This window comes from Lytechinus variegatus, chromosome 8 (genome assembly GCF_018143015.1).
Source record: "Lytechinus variegatus isolate NC3 chromosome 8, Lvar_3.0, whole genome shotgun sequence".
Lineage (NCBI taxonomy): Eukaryota > Metazoa > Echinodermata > Echinoidea > Temnopleuroida > Toxopneustidae > Lytechinus > Lytechinus variegatus.
The window spans coordinates 13,803,354-13,823,057 of NC_054747.1; the positions used below are offsets into that span (position 1 = coordinate 13,803,354).

At 37.8% G+C, this 19,704-nt stretch overlaps 2 protein-coding genes across 2 annotated transcripts in view; one reads left to right on the forward strand and one right to left on the reverse strand.

The window, feature by feature from the left end:
• The window catches only part of LOC121420013, a 29,303-nt gene extending 27,873 nt beyond the window's left edge, over positions 1 to 1,430 (reverse strand). Inside the window, exon 1 of the mRNA XM_041614534.1 lies at positions 1,351 to 1,430. The gene's annotated coding sequence lies outside the window, so the exon portion shown is untranslated. The remainder of the gene's footprint in view (positions 1 to 1,350) is intronic.
• A 179-nt stretch (positions 1,431 to 1,609) lies between these two features.
• LOC121420672 lies at positions 1,610 to 18,428 on the forward strand. The gene is made up of 14 exons (XM_041615333.1): positions 1,610 to 1,699; positions 2,505 to 2,631; positions 3,202 to 3,316; positions 4,173 to 4,334; positions 4,973 to 5,092; positions 6,287 to 6,455; positions 7,963 to 8,035; positions 10,479 to 10,850; positions 11,038 to 11,670; positions 12,170 to 12,362; positions 14,320 to 14,588; positions 15,534 to 15,758; positions 17,135 to 17,272; positions 18,241 to 18,428. The coding sequence occupies exons 2-14, from the start codon at positions 2,517 to 2,519 to the stop codon at positions 18,426 to 18,428; spliced, it is 2,772 nt and encodes a 923-aa protein (XP_041471267.1). The 5' UTR covers positions 1,610 to 1,699; positions 2,505 to 2,516.
• Positions 18,429 to 19,704: the final 1,276 nt, after the last annotated feature.

A 19,704-nucleotide genomic window follows, 5' to 3' on the forward strand; every position in this document is an offset into this window, starting at 1 on the left:
GTTCATATATAACTATTTTGTTGAAAATAAGCGAAACTTTGAAATGCCATAACTTTCTTATTTTACATCCGATTTTGATGAAATTTTCAGTGTTATGCTTGTTGAATTTTCTCTTTTTATTTAAATCAAGTTTTTGTTGGGGTGGACTTGTCCTTTAAGATAAATCGGAAATACAAAGCTGACAGAAAGACCCCCCCTTTAAATCTGACAGCACCAAGTATTAGAAAAGAGTACCTACTTTAATACAAAAGACACGTATGTAAAAGTGTAACCGTGGAATCGCCCACATACATCATATCTAGAAAATATATCTTGAACAACAAAGTCCATGCAGAGATGTTACTGGCTTTTCATAATTTTGTTTGATCGGATCAATCACAACTCTTTTAGATGGAACCCTGATTAAATAAATAATTTACATAAAGTAAGGTGCCCAAATATCCGACACTCAAGCATAATTGGACCCCCCAAAAAATACAATCATTGAATCAAATAAAAAACATATTTTTCAGCAACTTTTCTAGCTCTAAGTGTCTGCATTCATCTCTACCGATACTAGCGATCTCCGACCTTAAAGGTCAAGTCAACTTCAGAAAAATGTTGATTTGAATCAATAGAGAAAAATCAGACAAGCACAATGCTGAAAATTTCATCAAAATCAGATATAAAATAAGAAAGTTACATGTACCCACTAGATCTATGCATTATATACTGAGTGCCCCCCCCCCCCCCCCCCCGGATCGAGTCAAGAGCTGGAGCAGTCACGATGTGCATGATGTGTGGATTGTCCTAGACTCCTACTTTGTACTGAAGTGAGATCGTATTTTGTGATGTTTTGTAGCCCTTTAGATCTATGTTAGTATTTTGTTGAGATTTTGGACTTGTAAGTTGGAGTAATTTCTGTTGCTGTTCTGTGACGTATGTTGGAGGAAAAATATGTTTGCGCTTGCACTGCAGTTGCACCGTGGATACAATTAGGTGTCGCTTGACAGCTTCCAAAAAAAAATTCCTGAAAAATCACCATGAAAATATCCCTCGCTCCTCATCATAACGTGCATCCTAGTCTCTTAATTCATCTCCGAGATAGGCTGCAGTGCAGAGCCCTGAATTAGCAGATGATGATGAACAGGACGCCACCATCTAGCTTCGGGCTAGAGCCGGGCGGACACGCCGCTGTCTCTCGCTGGTTGGGCCGAGCCTGAGACGTGAGAGGGGAGCGTGATCAGAGGACAGAGAATGAAAGTGACTGATGTTCGAATTACATTTTTTCAGCTTTAAACATCAATGTATCGTTTCTAATAGACATAAAACGCATGTTTTTCGTAAAAAGTGGTACGCTTACCCGCTTACCTTAACAACAGACACAGGAATGTTTACGAAAATAAAGGAAAATGGGAAGGCTTACTCACCTAGGACGTCGCGACTTTCTTTTTACTTGGACCGGTTGTGTAATTTTTGATGAAATTTCTAAAACGCCATCTATCGTCAGGATCTACACAGCTTCTGATTGGCTGAAAGTTTCACGACGCGATCGACGACGCCGTACGTGCATGCCATAGGTATACGGTACGTCGATCTTCTTCATATGAGGCCGATGTCGAAGACAGAAACTTGATTGAAAATTCAACTAATATTCAAAATTGTGCACTTTCACTTCGAGACTCGGGTTCAGGCACCATCTAGAGCTGTAAAGAAAAGGGTTTGTCATGTCTATACTTACTTAACCATTAGCAGATGGTCCTTTTTAATTTTATTTGAATCTCCTTATTTGACTTGAGTTTCAGTTTGACTTTGTCTTTGACTCATTTTGAGTTTGACAAGGACCTCGTTAACCCAGCCTAGCCTAGGGGAGCTCGTTTGTTTGAATTGCATTTGCAGCGTTTCTCATCAAAATCCCTGAATCGTGTGTAAAGTGAATGGGTGCGCAGAAAACAGTCACCCCCACAGCACAGGGACACATTTTTTGTTCAATCTGAAAAAGACTGGCCGAGGTTTTTTTTAAGAAAATCATCCTCCCTTTATGATCCTCAAAATTGGTGATTTTGGGCCAGTATCTTGTTCCTGACACATGATATTATTCACGGCCAATTTCAAAACATCGCATGCGATCGGTCGCAGGTCAAACAGATCACATCATCATGTGATGTTTTGAAATCGGCCGTGAATAATCTTAGATCAGGGGCACGTTTCATTAGAGAATTACATCTTTGCCATAATGGCAACTACCATGCCCATGGTAACCTTGATTCTGATTGGCTGCTGAGTCTTGGCCATGGTTGCTGCCATAATAGCAAAGTTACAACAGTTGTAGGCCTAGTCTTTTATGAAACGAGGCCCCTAGTCTAAGTAAAATTAAGATTATTGAATTTACCAAATTGTAGACATTGATCTTATAGGCATATGTTGAATCTAGATATAGACTACATTTCTAGGTCTAGTCTAGATTCTAGATCTATGTGATTATTCTTGGCACAGTCCAATTGAAAGAAAACTCTCTTGTCCAGATCTTTGTTGTAATGGAGGACGAAGACTGTGAGACAGAATACCCAAAGGATTTCACCACTAGCCAGAAACTTCATCGGGCAGCCAGAAAAGGAAACGTTCGAAAGTTGAGAAAACTCTGCAAGTCAGGTCAGTTCCAAGACACTCTTGTAATTGTGATCAGTCTGAATAATAGTAATTGATTCAATAGTTCAGTTAAACTTTATTCAATTCCAATATTAAAAAACATTTAACAACACATTCATTCCTCGTAAATTTTCTTCCTCCGGTCTTCAGCATAATCTATTTCAAATAAATCAATTTATTTTCCTTTTCACAATGCATGATCATGTAGAACATTATGTAGGTTTGCATTTTGAAAATCAGACCTGAACGAATGTAGTCTTGTTGCATCTGATGGGGAAATAATTATAATATTCAATATCAATAGTATTTTCTTAGGAGCGAAAAGATTTTTTAAAGGTGGATAAAAGAAAACCTTCCTGCTTCTATTTTTCTGCTAATAATCAATGATAGAAACTTTTCAACAGTTTTCTTTATAATAATGATAATAATTGACAATTATATAGCGCTTTATTAATCTACGACTGCTCAAAGTGCTTCACAGTTATAAAATTTACTTGACTGTATATTGGTTTCATTCAAAATGATTTAGGTTGATAAGCTGCATAACCATGTAATCCAAATTGTGTTTAACAGGTGTAAACCCAGATGCTGTCAATGAACAATGCCAGAGTCCCTTGTTTGTAGCTGCCTTACACAACAGAGAAAAGGCTGTTCAATTCCTGATTTCCACTGGTGCTGATCCTAATCAGTAAGTCTGTCTTCGTGGTGCAGTTGTTTTTTTGTTTTGTTTTTTCTTTTTTTTTACCCCTTTGTTCTGTTTGCTCTATGTCATCTTTTTTTAAATCTCTTTGGTGAGCTTTTGTTTTGAATCTGTATATTTCACCAGACCTTAAGAGAAAATGTCTTTACTCCACAAAACGGTACACTTTGGTGAATCATGATTCTTGTACAATTATTCATAATTTAATTGAAGTTCAAGTTTTATTTCCATTTCCATTTAATATCAACATTATAAGCAAATACAAATCAAACATACATTTTGAATATAAACAAATACAAATGAAATATTTGATTACAAATCAATTGCAAGTTTCAAAACATTTTTAAAATAGTTTTAGCATAATCTGATATGGAAATGAGGAAATGTACCTGTAGATATTTCTTTTTAATGTCGCCCCTTGTCATTGATTATATCACAAAATATTATATTTTGCATTTTTTTACTCCTATGTTAATGAAAGTTATTTTCAAGGGCTATTTTTTTCCACATGGAGCAATGGCAGAATTTATGACCTACTAGTATTTCTTCAATTATTATTTTAAGAGATTTACAGGTGAAACAAGCAACTATACAGTCAATGCCTTCTGCCATAGTTAGAATATTGTGCCATAGTTAGAATATTGATTTTCTGGATTTTTAATATTGTTTGTGACGGATCTTGGGGTCGCCCCCAAATCTTGAATTTTAGGGAGATTTTAGGGGCAACATTGGCTGTCAGGGCAAAATTGCCCTTCACCGTCATGTATACTAGTATTCCTAAATTCCTTTGTTGTTAAATGGAGAGGAAAATGAAAAGAATAACAAAATTTTCTCCCCTATATAGTGCTTGCTATGATGGTAGTACCCCAATGCATGCGGCCTGTCTCTCCTGCTCTCCGAGTATTCTCTGCATCTTGGCCGATGCCGGTGGAAACATCAATCACCATGACAACCGAGGTCTCCACCCTCGAGATTGGATATCCTATCAAGAAGAGATTGACAAAAGGTTTGCTTTGGTTTGAAATAAATAATTTAAGTCGATATGATAAGATTTGGTTTGATATGAGGTGATTTGACTTGATTTGATATTAATTTATTTGATTTGGCTGGGTGAAATTTAATATTTCTTCAAAATGTCTTCTGTATTTGATATTTTGAATGTTATATTATTCTAATTTGTTGTGAAATAGAAAAATTTGACCTTCTAAGTTACACTTAATTTATTTGATTTTAATTGAAGTGATTTGATTTACTTTGACATGAATGTACATGCTGATTAGAATTGTTCCTGTTTGGAAAATTGTATTTGATTTTCCGTATATTTTACGTATTTCTATATGAATTTATAAATGCATGTTTTATTTATATATAAATTTATATTTTACACATTTTGTTTTTATTTCTCGGATCTTTTTAATGTTTATGATAATTTGCTTATACATGTAATACTTTGTTTTAGTTATTTTGGAAATATATCATATATTGTACCAATAATTATTTTATATTGTATAAATTTCATAATTTGCAAACGTCATTGCAATCATATACGACCGCTTGACTTTGTTCTTTTGGAATTCAACCAAATTCATATGAATTTGAAAACAAAACAATTAGAATTTGAATTCTGGAATATTTCTCATTTAGATTCAAGATGAGGAAGTTCCTTGAGGCAATGAAGCTGTATGCTGTTGGTACCGCCGGGGATGAAAAACTGAGGAGAACGGCTCGTTCCAGGTGGGATGCTCTTACGAACAATATTCGACAGTAAGTACTTTCCCATTTGACACTAAAATTGATAGACAAAAGGAACTCTTTCTTTTAAATTGTTATTCCAAGAAGTTTATACCTTTGTAAATTCTTTCTTTCTCCATCTCTATCTCTTTCTCTATCTCTATCTCTCTCTGTCTCACTCTCTGTTTGCTGTATATTTTTTATATATATTAGTATCTTACTCTAAGGATTTTTATTTTCTGAAGGTCAATTCGATTTCACCTTTTTCTTAGGCCTCATTTCGCATCAATTTTTGAATGGAACAAACCCTTTCCCATATCGATTAATCATTTAAGCCATTTATACATTTTTTAGTTCAGGGAGAGTGAAAATACTCTCATTTTTATTTCTTTTAACAATATATACAAGTAAAAACATTAAAAAATCATACATTTATGACATAAATATACAAATATAATCATGAAACATGAGGATAATGAGATTGAAACCCAGGAAATTCAAACAAAAGTTGGCACTTGCCAAACATTGTACAATTTACTATATCTTAAGAAATATAAATACTACCATGAAACATTTGGTATCAAATGAAAGACCATATTAAGTTCTTTCACATGATTGGGATGCTGTTGGGATTAAAGAAAAATTTAGTTGAAATTTTCTCTGAAGTAAAAAAATTGATATTCATGTCAAATGTATTCTATTGTTATTGTCTTTGCAAACATTGTTTCATAGAAATATATAAATTCAAATCTATGATTCATATTACATTTTCTATTATGATACGTCACCACTGAACAAAAATTGTAATCTGAAATGTTTGTGTTGAGAAGTAACTAGCACAAATATGAAAAGTTTTTATCAAGTTTTTATTTTCGATTTGTCTTAGATATGAAGATTCTTGGGGGGATGAAACCTAAATATTTTTCAGCTCCTGATGACAAAGCAATGTGATGAAGGGGCATGACATAGTCATTTGCTTGATATCAAATTTGTCATGATAGCGCAAATATTTCATAAGATACAGTAAATTAAACGATGTTTGGCAAGTGACAACTTTTGTTTGAATTTCCTGGGTTTCCTAGGTGTATGTAAACTGCTGGCCTCAGCTGCATATGCTTCTCCTTGTTCTCTCTATCTCTCTCTCCCCCTCTGTCTTTCTCTTTCCATCTGTTTTTGCCCATCTCCTCATCACTGCAATCACCATATCCTCAATCTTTCCCTCCCCAGGTTTCCAGAGCGCAGAGGAAGGCAGTGGAGAAGGAGAAGATGGTTCACCGACTCTCCTCAGCATCGCTTCCGACCAAGGGTTCCTGAAAGCGTAACAACCTTCTTCCAAAGGCTGCGGAATATTGACTGGACCGTGGTAGCTACGTGCTTCCGATTTGTTCAGAATGAGGTAATTTCAATAATGATGATAACTTCCACTTTTTTCTTCCTGAGGAAAGCACTCTGCCTCCTGAGAATTGAAGAATGACCCTTCCAAAGTTGAGCTTCATCCACTTGGGCACCGGAGAAATGATGCACCTCTCTGTACCTTCTATTGTCAATTCTTCCTGAAACCATCCCTTGAGTTTTCTGGAATTCTTCCCTCTTGGCCCAAAATGTCCGTTTGACAAGCTGTATTGCAGCTGTCCACCCCCTACAGGGTCACTGTCCCTTCATCAATCTTCATATATTCCAAGGACAGCTCGGCTGTGGAATTCACTTCCCACCAACACATTCCCTTTAGCTCCCAACATAGACAGATTTAAGGAAAGTGTTCATTCATATTGAACAAGCTGGATGTAAAACTTTCTACTATCAATGTAATTGTGGTTTATTATGTGGTAGCTATGGGCCACTTTTCATCACTATATTATGCCAACATCAGGCCCAATGAACAAAAAAATAAATAAAATCAATAAATAAAAACAATTAAAATAAAATAATAAATGGTAGTCATCAAGCTGTTTTTGTTTTTGTTTTGCATCAACGGTGTGAGAATACCAAGACAGATACATTTTATACATTGAATAAAGCAAAACAAACAAGACCCCAAGCCATGGCCACATTACTGATGACAGACAAACAGATAAACTTTATATAGAGTCGCATAATGCTACCAAAAAGTAAAACATATTAATAAACTACTAGAGTATTAACTCATAAAATATTCAACTGTTAATGTTTGTTATCAATGTGTAATTCATGTCACTTTATATAGAAATTGATATAATTCTAGCATACTGTACATATACTCCAGCTTGAGCATGGCTACACGGATCAGGTACTTTTTAAGGAATACCTTCCTACCAGGTGCCCATTTACTTTCATAAAGCTGTTCGTAAGTTAAGAGTTAAGAGCGACTTTAAGAACGACTGGTGATCCTTTCTTGTGGAAAATGATACATTCGTTGGCGATGGTTAATCGCGTAAGAAAGGTTCACCAGTCGTTCTTTAAGTCGCTCTTAACTTACGAACAGCTTTATGAAACGGCCCCCAGCAGGGTCAAAAGTGGCAAATGTAGATAAAGGCCTCACCAAAGGACAGAGTGCTGTGATAGGATTTTAGTTTGATTAGATTTATTAATTGGCAATTGTTTACCATTGTTATCTAATATATACAGTTCAATTTTTCAGTTTACTTGTATTTCGGTTCTTGAAGACCGTCTGATTTTTTTTTAATCTGCATGCTAGCTGCGAGCCCTCTCCCCCCCCCCCCACTCCCTCCCACCTTCTATATTTATTTGTAAACCTTGGTTCCACATTTCATAAATCTACTGCAAATCTGTCATTATTGCAACTTCCATGAATACCTTGATTTTGATTGGCTGCTGTGCCCTGATACCATGGTAGTTGCCACAATGGCAGTTACAATAGTTGTAAATCTTTTTGAAACAGGCCCATGGCTATTTATTTCCTACAGGAGGTGGACATCACACAGAGGGATACATTGAGAAGCAAAGATGTCATGAAAGTTCAGATGGAACAAGCGAAAAGTAAGCATTACTTTTATAGTAGCAATTTACCAAGGAGTGTTTCCCCGGGGGGGGGGGGGGGCACTCGACCAAAAAAGTGGTAGGCGTGTGCCGCGGGCGAGGCAAAAAACGGGGGGCTTGGAGCGGGCTTACTGTAAAAAGGAGGGTCCTCGGAACGGGCTTCGGAACTACAAATGTTTGTGAAAACGGGGGTCCTTGGAACGGATCTCCAGCGTGTGAGTGCGTATATGCATCCCTATGGAACGGGCAACAGTGCATGACGCAGCTGGCGCTGCCTCCGCCGGCTGCGCTCGCGCTAAGGCGATGGTCGAAAAGCGCTCTACGGCCGCTTTTCACCAAAATTGCAGTTCATGATATAGCAGCTCAATGCGATCGGAACGGCGTAACGAAAAATGCGAAGCTTTGGAGCGGATTTCTTTCTTGTTTTTTTCTCGATAAGAAGAAAATGCCATGCCTTGGAGCGGCTTTCTTTGTTCTTTTTCTCAATAAGACAAAAATGCTATGCCTTGGAACGGAAATTTGAGTGTGAAAATGGGGGTCCCCTCCGCGGCACATACCCACTATGCATTATATACTGAGTGCCCCCCCCCCCCCCCCCCGGGAGTGTTTCCATGTGAAACACACACCAAGAAAGTTTACACCAATTAAGTGACAATTTACATATTTTCATGTGAAGTAAACATACTGTATATACCTTCCAAAATCTTTGACCAAGAAGCGTCTAGGCATGTTAATGCACAAAAAACAATCCAAGTTGCAATTCATGTTCCTATCTCGAAAAGACGTTATAAAAACAAATGCATGATTTCTCTAACTACTATCAACCAATTAGAGGGAATGATTTCAGTAGCTTTTAACTGTTATTGCAAATTTGATACATTCAAACAAGCCCCAATCCGATCAACCACAACTATGGATGGCCAGCAACGTCAACATCTAAAATGCGAACCATGTTGTATATTCATACAGTTCTTTTATTTTTTGTACCGTAATTCAGTGTTTACAAATGACGTACTTAAAATCTCCCGACCTGTAGAAAATATGACAATGATGGATTTCCATAGAATTGAGGTCGATCGGATGAATCATAACTCTTTGTAAGACGGGACCGAGATGTGGTTTTTGTGATGTATGCCTATACATGTATCATTGCCGAACTACAACTGTAAGATATTTATGCCTAACTATATGACACCACTATGACTCAACCAACCATTGTCATGATTGTCAGAAACCTTTGTAACTTGTAAATAAAAATCACTCCTCATCTGTACGTCAACCAAGTCAGACGTGTATTAGAGCCTCCTTGATTCCTCTTAGTAGAAACATCACAGTTTTTATACAAACGCATAAACCTTTGCCATTGCTATCTTATGGAGATGTGAACATGGTAATTAAACAATTTAGAGAATGCAATAACTTTACTTGTAATTGCTGTAAAGCAGAAGCATCTAAATGATCTATTGTCTGGAGCTAATATCAAGTGAGAAATAGAATTTTCAATGGTGCCATGGGCTCCTTTACCATGCTTAAGTTCAATTTGGATCATGGAAACAATGTCAAGATATTAAAATTACTTGAACAATTTTCAAGCAGTGATTATTGAAGATGTGGTATGCACATTAGTGTAGGCATTAATTTAATCCAGTGTGTAGTGATAATAATATAATAATAATACGACGTTGCTTGTTCAGCACATACATGTATCACTACCCATGGGCGTCTCTATGCACTTAACAGAAAAACAGACAAAGAAGAGAGAGGATAAAAAGCTATTATGTAGACTGTCTCAATCATAGAACCGCTTATACAAATAAGTTTTAAGACGACCTTTGAATGCAGAGCATGTAGATGCCTCCTTAATGGAAGAAGGGATCGTATTCCAAAGTTTAGGGGCCGCATGACAAAATGATCTCTCCCCATAGAACTTGGTCTGAACAACTGGACACTTAAGCAGGTATCTCTATGAAGATCTCAGATTACGTGAAGGGACATATCTTATTAATTTCTCACTGAGATATTCTGGGGCCAAGGAATTAAGACATTGATAGGTACGTAAAGGTAGCTTAAAGTTTATACGTCATTTGAATGGAAGCCAGTGTAACTGTTTCAGGACAGGGGTTATGTGAGTATACTTCTTAGTTCGGGCTATAAATCTTGCAGCAACATCTGCGCAAGACAAACTTTTGGATATGGCAAAATGGTAGTGACATATGAATCAACAACAACCAACAATGATACACCAAGAGAATGTGAAGAGAACAAAAAGTAGAGATTCTTCAGTGCTGGTAAACAAGTAAAGGTAAGGTATCCATACCTGAAGTAACATTGAAATATTTATGTCTTGCATAGATATTTATACTTAAACAAAAAACATGCATACAAACCTACACGTAATAGCCTCTAATGCCGTTCATCCCCTTTTAATCTTGAGGTAAAACAGAGGCTGAAGCCGAAGGCTGCAAGGTCCAACTTTCCGACTCCACCTACCCCGTCTTGACACTCTACGTGGACGAGAAACATGGGAAGCTAACGTCTACCAAGAAGAAGGAAGAACAACGACACCACGACCTGATGGAGATCACTGAGGAGTTTAGTTCACCAGGACAGGGCAATGATCACCTGAAGGACGACAAGAGTGATGGCAATCTTGCAGAGAAGGGCAAGATGTCATCTGGAATTGATTTTGAGGATAGTCTCCAAGGTCTCGAGAATGACTATGGTGGGAGAGGGGTGATTGACGATCCACGACGTTTTGATATAAAGAAGTCTCCCGCCATTTCTGCGTGTAAGGAGCTGTCTGCGGAAAAGCATGGTAGGAAGAATTGGAGAGGTTTAAGAACGTATTATAAGAAAGTAATTCATGTTTGTTCATTAATGTCAGTTGCCTACAGTTCTTTCTGTATCAGTCACTTAAAAAAAAGATAAGTTCTACTAAAATATTCCATCGATAAATATTCTAGACAAGTAATCAAATATATGGTTGATTGTTTATCATTTAGATCCTTGCCATGAGAGTGAAGGGGATACAATAGATGACGACAAGGTTGATAGGTCTTCGACATCCTCAGATGACAGTTGCAAGAACAGGATGATGGAGATCTTAGAGGATGCATTCAAGCTAGAGCTAGCACCCAAGGTCTCAGCTCTCATGGCGGACTACTGTGACAGCACCCAAGGAAGCACCGCCGCTCAGGAGTCTTTTGACATCGACTTCCAGTCCTACCAGGATGACGACCCAGATGAGGTGGACGTCGATGCCGTCAAGTGGGTTGGCAATGGCGAGGTAGGTGGAAACTTAAATCAGCAGGATGGCCCTTGCCCTGCAGATCCGCAGGAGGGCAGCAACTATCGGGATGACTTCGAAGCAAGTGAAATCAAAATCGATGGTCTCATGCTCAAGGATGGGATCAGCAGTTCATCTGACGACGACGAGGACGATCGCAATTTCATCAAGGAAGGAAGGTATGTGGATGTCCAGAAGATGCTTACGGCCAATCTTGAGATGGTGTTCCCAGAGACAGTGGGCCATTCCCCAACCCCTCCTTGTGACCTGAACAACAACACGGAGGCAAGGAAACACCGAGAAGACGGGAAAGAAGGTGACGTCACTGCAGGAAGCTCGCTCTATCAAGGTGAATTTGAGCTGTTAATCTGTTGACTACTAAATTCTGTAGTTCCCATAAACTTCAGGGACCACATGTTTTCCCCACCTGTATTCCCCAACCACTTATATCGGGAGGAGAGAACTTCTGGTCACAGAACTTCTAGGCGTCCCAGATTGGCTGGCTCCTCCAAAAATGCGCCTTTGAATGTCTTTGACAGAAATATATAAAAATGCTGTGCATCATCATCAAGTTCCACTTTGCCAAATGAAAATTTGATTCACAAACTGGCAGTTCATTTAATCTTATATACCGAGTAGCATTTTAACAAGTGGATATTAGATAAAATGGGTGTAGCTTAAAACGAAAATCAGATAAAAGATTAAATGTATTATACAGCAATAAGACAAAATATTAGTACATAGACAGTTGAAGAGACCAAATGGAAAGTAGATGAAAGGAGTGTTGACCAAGTGGCATTTTATATAAATTGAATCCTAGAAATAATAATCTCATTTCTTTCTCTCAGTTTCAGCCCTCAACGACGCTGCATTCATCAGTGATCTCTCCCTAGAGGTCAACGTCAACGAAAGCGTCAAGTCGTCCCTAGAAAGCGTTCCCCAGCCGCAACAGGGAAACGAGGGCAGGACCGAAGAAGGGGATTTAGAGGAGGAAGAGGATGATCCGTTGGGAGATAAGTCACTTCATTCAGCACTAGCCAAGTGAGTGGAGCAAGGAAATGATAGCGGGTGTTCCACGAAGAGTTTAGTCTGTCTAAAAGCCATACTGAACAGCACCGGTTGTTAGAAGTCCCAGTCACTTCTTTTCCGCAGGAATCTGGGCAAATAACTTTTCATACTCAATCCTCACAGAGTGCTACATAAGCACTTGCCCGATTGCCTGGGCAAGTAAAAGTTGAGAGTCGGGCAATAGTTTTGAAGTAAAGACCAAAACTACTTGCCCGAATTGGGAAAGCAAAATTCTCACAGTAGAACAACCAAAATTAGGGTCGATATGATATATTGACCCTAAATTTGGTCATGGCAGGCAAGATAAAATCGCTTTGGAAAATGAAATGCAATAATCAGTTCATGTCAAAGAGAGAAAAAGGTCAATGGATTATAAAACTGCAAAGCTTTCTTTTAAAGAAGTAAAACCTTTTTTTTTTCAATTATTTTGGGGGCAAGTGAAATAGATTTTTTGGCAGTTATATTCCAACTATTTCAAAATTTACTTGCTCAACAGGGCAATTGCTTCTAAAAAGTTGCGTAGCACCCTGCATCACATTTCATCATAGATATAATGGGGAATGCAGCACAATCGCAATCCATATTGCCTTGTGATATTCCTGATAATTAAAGGACGTGCCATGACGAAAATTTTGCGTTTAAGAGCAGTATACCCCAAGTTTCCCTTATCATCAAATCTCTTCTCAAAACAAGCATGAAATTTAAGTATAGAAACACCTGAAACACACGATGGATTGCATTCTGTTGAGTGCATGGAGTTCCATGTATACACGCATTGATAGAAACTTTTCTTCCTTCCTTTCTTTCTTTTTCTTTCTTTCTTTCTTTCTCTCTTCCTTCCTTTCTTTCGTTTAGACTGTATCGTTGCGCGAGTGAACGGCATGCATCCCATATTTTCTTGCTGTACGGACAGAAACTAGATGGGATGCATCGCGGTCCTTGCATGCTAAGCATACCGTAATTTTTATTCCGCATACTTTCCTTATTTCGAGGTTGATTTTCTTCGTTGAAATTGAAAATGGACTAGTATTGGATGTCTGAATGTAATATGCCTTTGAAAACGTGATTAATATCGAATACAATAATTTCATTCCGAAGATCCTTCTACAGGCAGACAAGTCTTACGTAATAGCACAGCTGTTGTTTATCATTTCGTCCTTGGCTCAATGCTCGTTTAGCTGGCCCGTGGTGGTGAAATCGAGACAAGGGGATTACCTGGCCAAGATGGGTTTATCGGGGTTGGAAAAGTTGTTTGAGATTTGCAAACGCAAAACGGGGTATGCGATTGCAGTTTGCAGTCCGAAGTGAGGTCGAGAATCAAACGGGAAATTTTCGTAATGCCATAGATTTTTGACAAGTGCAATATTGTTGATGATTGAACATCAAAAACCAGTGCAAATATGTGTTATATGCCACTGGAATATGGTATTCGCAAGTTTAATCAAGCTTAAATCTTTGTGGAAAACCACCCAGAAATGCTAGCTCATTTCCAAACCGATCGGTCATATCTACAGAAGATATGAATTTGTTTCATGGGGTCTAGTTTCACAAAACATTTTGTCAATTACAACTTTCACTAAAATAAGCGACTACAATCATATATTTTAATTGTGTGTGAGCAAATTTAAAAAAGAACTAATTGCATTTAACTTAAGTTGCAGTTATGAAGCTTCTTTAAAAGAGAGTGGTTGGAGATGCATGTATATATCTTAAAGACTTTAAAATATGTGTTTCTTTTACAAATTTTAACCATTTCGGAGGCCATGATCCATATTTCATTTTGCTTCTCTAAAGTTTAATGATTCAAAATCTCTTCAAATTTGCATCCTTGGTTGGCAAATTGAAGCACCCCATCCCCCCTCCCCCCTCCAAAAAAAATACTTGTACAGGTTTATTTTGTGAATATGGGTCTGTCTGTCTTAATTGCTAGGCTCGATCTAACAGAGGCAGAAAAAGAAGAGGTCCAAGAGTGGTTTGGAGGTCACGGCAGCGTGCGCAACCTCATACACAACTATGAATCCAAGATACAGGAGATACAGTGCGAGACACTCCGATCGAACGTGACTAACCTTGGCGCCCTCTTGAGGCGAGAGTATGGCATGTTGGATCAAGGAAATGCCCACGATGCAAGGCGGTGTGTGAGCGATACAGCAGCACTGCATCGGCATCAGCAGACCGAGCCACATGCTACAACTTCAGGTATGCTCTTTACAGGCCAAATATTTAATCTGTGGTCTGCTATGAAGGAAGGCCATCTGCTGTACAAGAATACTAGAGTATTGGTTAGTTTCATGTATCCTCAGCTGAGAATAAGCAATGTAAATTTTGTTGAATAAATGGGTAGATGATGAAAATATGGTATTATACCTCCAATAAAATTTATATTCATCTTTCATATATATATTTTGTTTTTTTGGGGGGGGCAATGGATTTTTTTTAATGAATGCTGATTCTAGTCGAGTTTCAAGGGCAAGCTTGAACTGCAATCGCAAGCAATTAAAAACAAATTATTTAGTGAATAGAATCAGGGAAATTTAAAACTACTCTGACCAGGGGAAAAGGATTATTTTCAAACATTTTTTGAGGCCTGAGATTATTTAGTGTCAGTTGGCTACTAATAATGAGATGATTCAACTCTTTATTCAAGATTCCAAAACTCCAGATCACATTCGCATTTGCCACTGTATTAGTCATTGATAATACAGTATAATTAGAGATGCTTTACAGAGAAAATTATACAATAGCATTGAAATGAATATGCCTTCAATCGACAAATTAATGCTATTAAACAGAAAATTGCATCTTCTGGATACATGTGAGCTTTCAACTGATTCTTAATGCTTTCTTCATATTTGTAAAATGGTTTCAGACTCAAGAATAAAGAGGACTGTATTCATTTGGCTAAAAGCTTTTTTATGAATTGACCCATGATAAATACAGAATTCAGTAGTCCACAAATAAATTACTTCTGGGGCCCGCTTCATAAAGCTGTTCGTAAGTTATAAAGCGACTTTAAGAATGACTGGCGAACCTTTCTTACGCGCTTATACATCGCCAGTGGTTATACAATATACCAAGAAAAGGATCACCAGTCGCTCTTAACTTACGAAAAGCTTTGTGAAACACCCACCTGTTCTCGAACAGAATGCCCAAGAGTGATACCATCCCAGGACACCAGGAAAGCCCCACCCTTCAGTGTTAGCATGGAGATGGACGCGGATGACTCCTGGCTCTGGCCTGCCAGCGGGGAGGAGGAGGCAACATTTGAGGAGCAGCTACGTTGGAGCATGGAGGTCATCGGCCTCGAAGACGATGAGGGAGAGACGGGTGCAGAGAGTGGCAGAGGGGATGCAGATGAGCAACTTGCAGGTGGGTAGAGTTGACTTGGGTTGTAATGTTAGTGGTGTAAATGGTGATGCCACTGCTGATGATGATGATGTTGATGTTGATGATATTGATGATGATGATGATGGTGGTGGTGGTGGTAGTGGTGATGGTGGTGGTGGTGATGATGATGATGGTGATGGTGATGATGATGATGGTGATGATGATGATACGGATGCTGTCGCCTCAAAGACGAAGAGTTAGAGAAAGGTGCAGAGAGTGGCAGAGGGGAGTAGGACAAGCAACTTGCAGGTGGGTAGAGTTGACTTGGGTCATAATGTTAGTGGTGCTAATGGTGATGCTGCTGCTGATGATGATGGTGGTGTTGGTGATGCTGCTGCTGATGATGATGGTGGTGTTGGTGATGCTGCTGCTGATGATGATGGTGGTGTTGGTGATGCTGCTGCTGATGATGATGGTGGTGTTGGTGATGCTGCTGCTGATGATGATGGTGGTGTTGGTGATGCTGCTGCTGATGATGATGGTGGTGTTGGTGATGCTGATGATGATGGTGGTGTTGGTGATGCTGCTGCTGATGATGATGGTGGTGTTGGTGATGATGATGATGATGATGTTGATGATGATGATAATGCAGCTGCTAGCAGATGATGATGATGATAAAGAAGATAACAGTAGGTGTGATAATAATAATGATTGGGTTTTATAAAGCGTGATGTCAACCTACGACCGCTCAAAGCGCTTCACAATTATTATTACCCAGTCACTGGATTCATAGCTTTTTTAGCAGCCTGATAGGTGCACACTTGCAAAACCAACCACAATGATGGTTTTCTCCTACGGGTACTCAGCACCTGGATGAGAGAGGCAAAGTGTGGATTGGCACCTTGTCAAAGGACGCTAGGCCATGTTGGGATTGAACACACGACCCTCTGATTACAAGGCAAGAGTCAGAACTGCTACACCACGACACTTCCACAAATGATGATTGTTATGATGATGATGATGATTACATGAGTGTTACTCTTTGCTCTCTGATTGTATTGATCACAGTGGCAACAGCGTATCCTATAAGAAGCAAAGTGATAACAGAAGCAGAATTTTTTTTCTTGAAATTGTGATGATGATGATGATGATGTTGATAGTATTAAAGATGATGATATCATAATTGAGAGGATGATGATGGTGATGAATGATTATGAACATGTTGACTATGAGGATGATGATGTTGATAATAGAGTTTACAAGAGAATTAATTAAAGATTCAATTACAAAGTTAGGAAAATTGTTTACATTTATAGGGATCTTAGCTTTAAAAAAAGCAATTTGATACAGTAATACACTTATAATGGTGCTTCATCGAATTTTTCATGCTTTGATCCCCTCCCTATCATTCCCTCCAGTAGATCAGAAGAGGCTTGTATCCCCGCCCCCTCCTACCTGCACCCCAGAGGAGCACTCGCCACGCCCCATCCCAGACATCCAAACAGATAACAGTGCCGCAAGTCATGTCAACAACTCAGGTGACTGTGAAATAACAGGTAAGAAAAAAAAGTAAATACACAATCATTATCCATCTTTATGATCTGAAATGAGCCTTATTATATATATCCCATTTTCGCACTTTATTTCTTTACCCTAATCTTATTAGGCCTTCCTTAGCTCCTTTACAGATTATTTTTTTCATTTTCATGCATGTAGTAAGGATATTCTGAAAAGATGTGTGTAGGTCACAAGAATCATAAAACATAGGTCACAATTTCATCATTTTGGGGATTTTAGAAGTTAGGCATGTACTGTAATACACTCATCAGGGGTGTGAGAGTTCAGATTTTTTTTTCAGCCTAATTTCAGCTTATTTTGGGCTTTCCTCTGTGAAAAAAGTATATGGAGCTCTTTCTATTTTAAACTTTCAACACTCTTCAGCTTTTTTCTGGGCCTCGACTTACAAAGAGTTATGATTGATCCAATCAATCGTAACTCTATGGAAATCTATCAGTGTCATTTATCTACAAGAAATTTGCAAAGTGTTTTTTGTAAACAAAGGAGAACACACAAAATTTTCAAGAAATCATTGATTTATGGATATTTTTTCATTTCATTCGTTTATTTCCATTTTCAACAATTACAGTTTCTTCCGTACATGTTGACATATATAAATAACAAAACATATTTCAAATATTCCTGTACAGAAAATTATATTCAAGATTATTACAAATCAGGTTGGAAATGGAGGAGGCTGCTAAAAAGCGGAGCTTGTAGAATGCAGCCTCCTATACATTCATACCTAGAAAAAAAATTTGAGCAAAGATACATTTTATATGTTGACTTTGCTGGCTTTCCATGGTTGCTATTGATTGGATCAATCGCAACTCTTTGTAAGACGGACCCTAGATCTTTTTACTCACACCCCTGAACCATGGTCTGGCAATGGAAGAGGCATACAATTTTACCTTGTTCAGTCGACAATATGTCTTCTTTTTTTTCTAAATTGTTCTACAAACCACAGAAGAAGCAACGGGGGTAGAGCTCCGCAAAGCCCTGACGCCACCCTTTCCATCCCCGGCCACTTCCCCTAGAGCGGAGGCAGAGCTCACACCCAAATTCAGTCCCCCAAGCATGGTTGGTAAGAAACTGATAAAGATCGACGTGATGAGATCGCCCACTGTAGAAGCAATTCAGAACACTTCTGACTAGCTTGAAGAAAAGTGCTGACCTATGGTGACAAAAGGGTGCAAGTGACAAAAGGACATTCTTTGTGAATTATGTAACACCTATCAGTGATATACATGCACACTGATAAAGAGGAAACTGTATGAGGATGGGGGTAATAATTGCCCCATCCAATTATTTTAAAGAAGAGAAAAGAAAACACGAAAAACCATGACAAAGAAAATGGAACAAGAACACAGGGTCTATTTTATCATTTTAAGTTTGATTGCATGAAAAAGAGTTTGTTAAACATCACTTCTGTGGTTTACCAGTATGTGTTATATCATCATTATTGTTTATTTGGACCTTGGTTGAAATAATATTTTTCTGACAATCAAAACAAAGTCAGAAATGCAATTCTGACGTTTTTTCTCTCATTTTTGCTCTTTCTACAATAATTTATAGTGAATGATCAATTTTTCTATTCAGATTTTGATATTATTCAATGTATAATACAAGCGCAACTGTACCAGTGCATGTTTAATCTTTATGTTGCCATAATTGTTTTCTTGCCAGTATATTTTTTTTACAATTTAATGTTTGTCATTGTTGCAATATTACATCAAACACAATTTTGCCATGTTTTGCCATTCTTCCTAAAATTGAACGATTAAATTGTGATTGTCTTGCCAAATCTTGTTGACATCTTCAACTGTTACTCGTTTCGTGTTTAATATACAGCATCTTCCAAGTGTCCATGTTCTTCAATTACTTATTGCATCTTAAATTAAATTGTATATATTGTATTCAAGATAGTTTGAGTTTCTAATATGTAGATAGTCAAAAATTGCTTTTCTAAAAAAGAATAGAAATCAAATAAAATTTTGTGTCTTATTTGTGCATTCTTTCATTCATAAACATATGCAATCAAATGATCTTGCCAAAACTTCTGTTGTGAAATATTTTCAACTGTTAGTGTGTTCTTTTTATTACCGGCTACACAGCATCTTTTATGAGATTGTACATATTGCATATCAAAGTAGTAGTTATTTTCTATTTGTAAATGTCATCTCAAACTTCGCTTCTCTGACGAAAGAGAATTATTAAAAAAAAAGTGTTTTATGTTACTTGTTCATTCATTCCTTCCACCACAAAAGTATTGCATTTGTGCCTTTCATCGTTCAAACTTGTTACTTTGTGGAATTACTGCTGATTTTTCTCAATTCTTTGCATATTTTTTCATCTCATCTGCTTTTATTACATATTTTACTATGCAATGTAGTTGGTATTAGGGTACTTTGATACAAACTATGAAATAAAT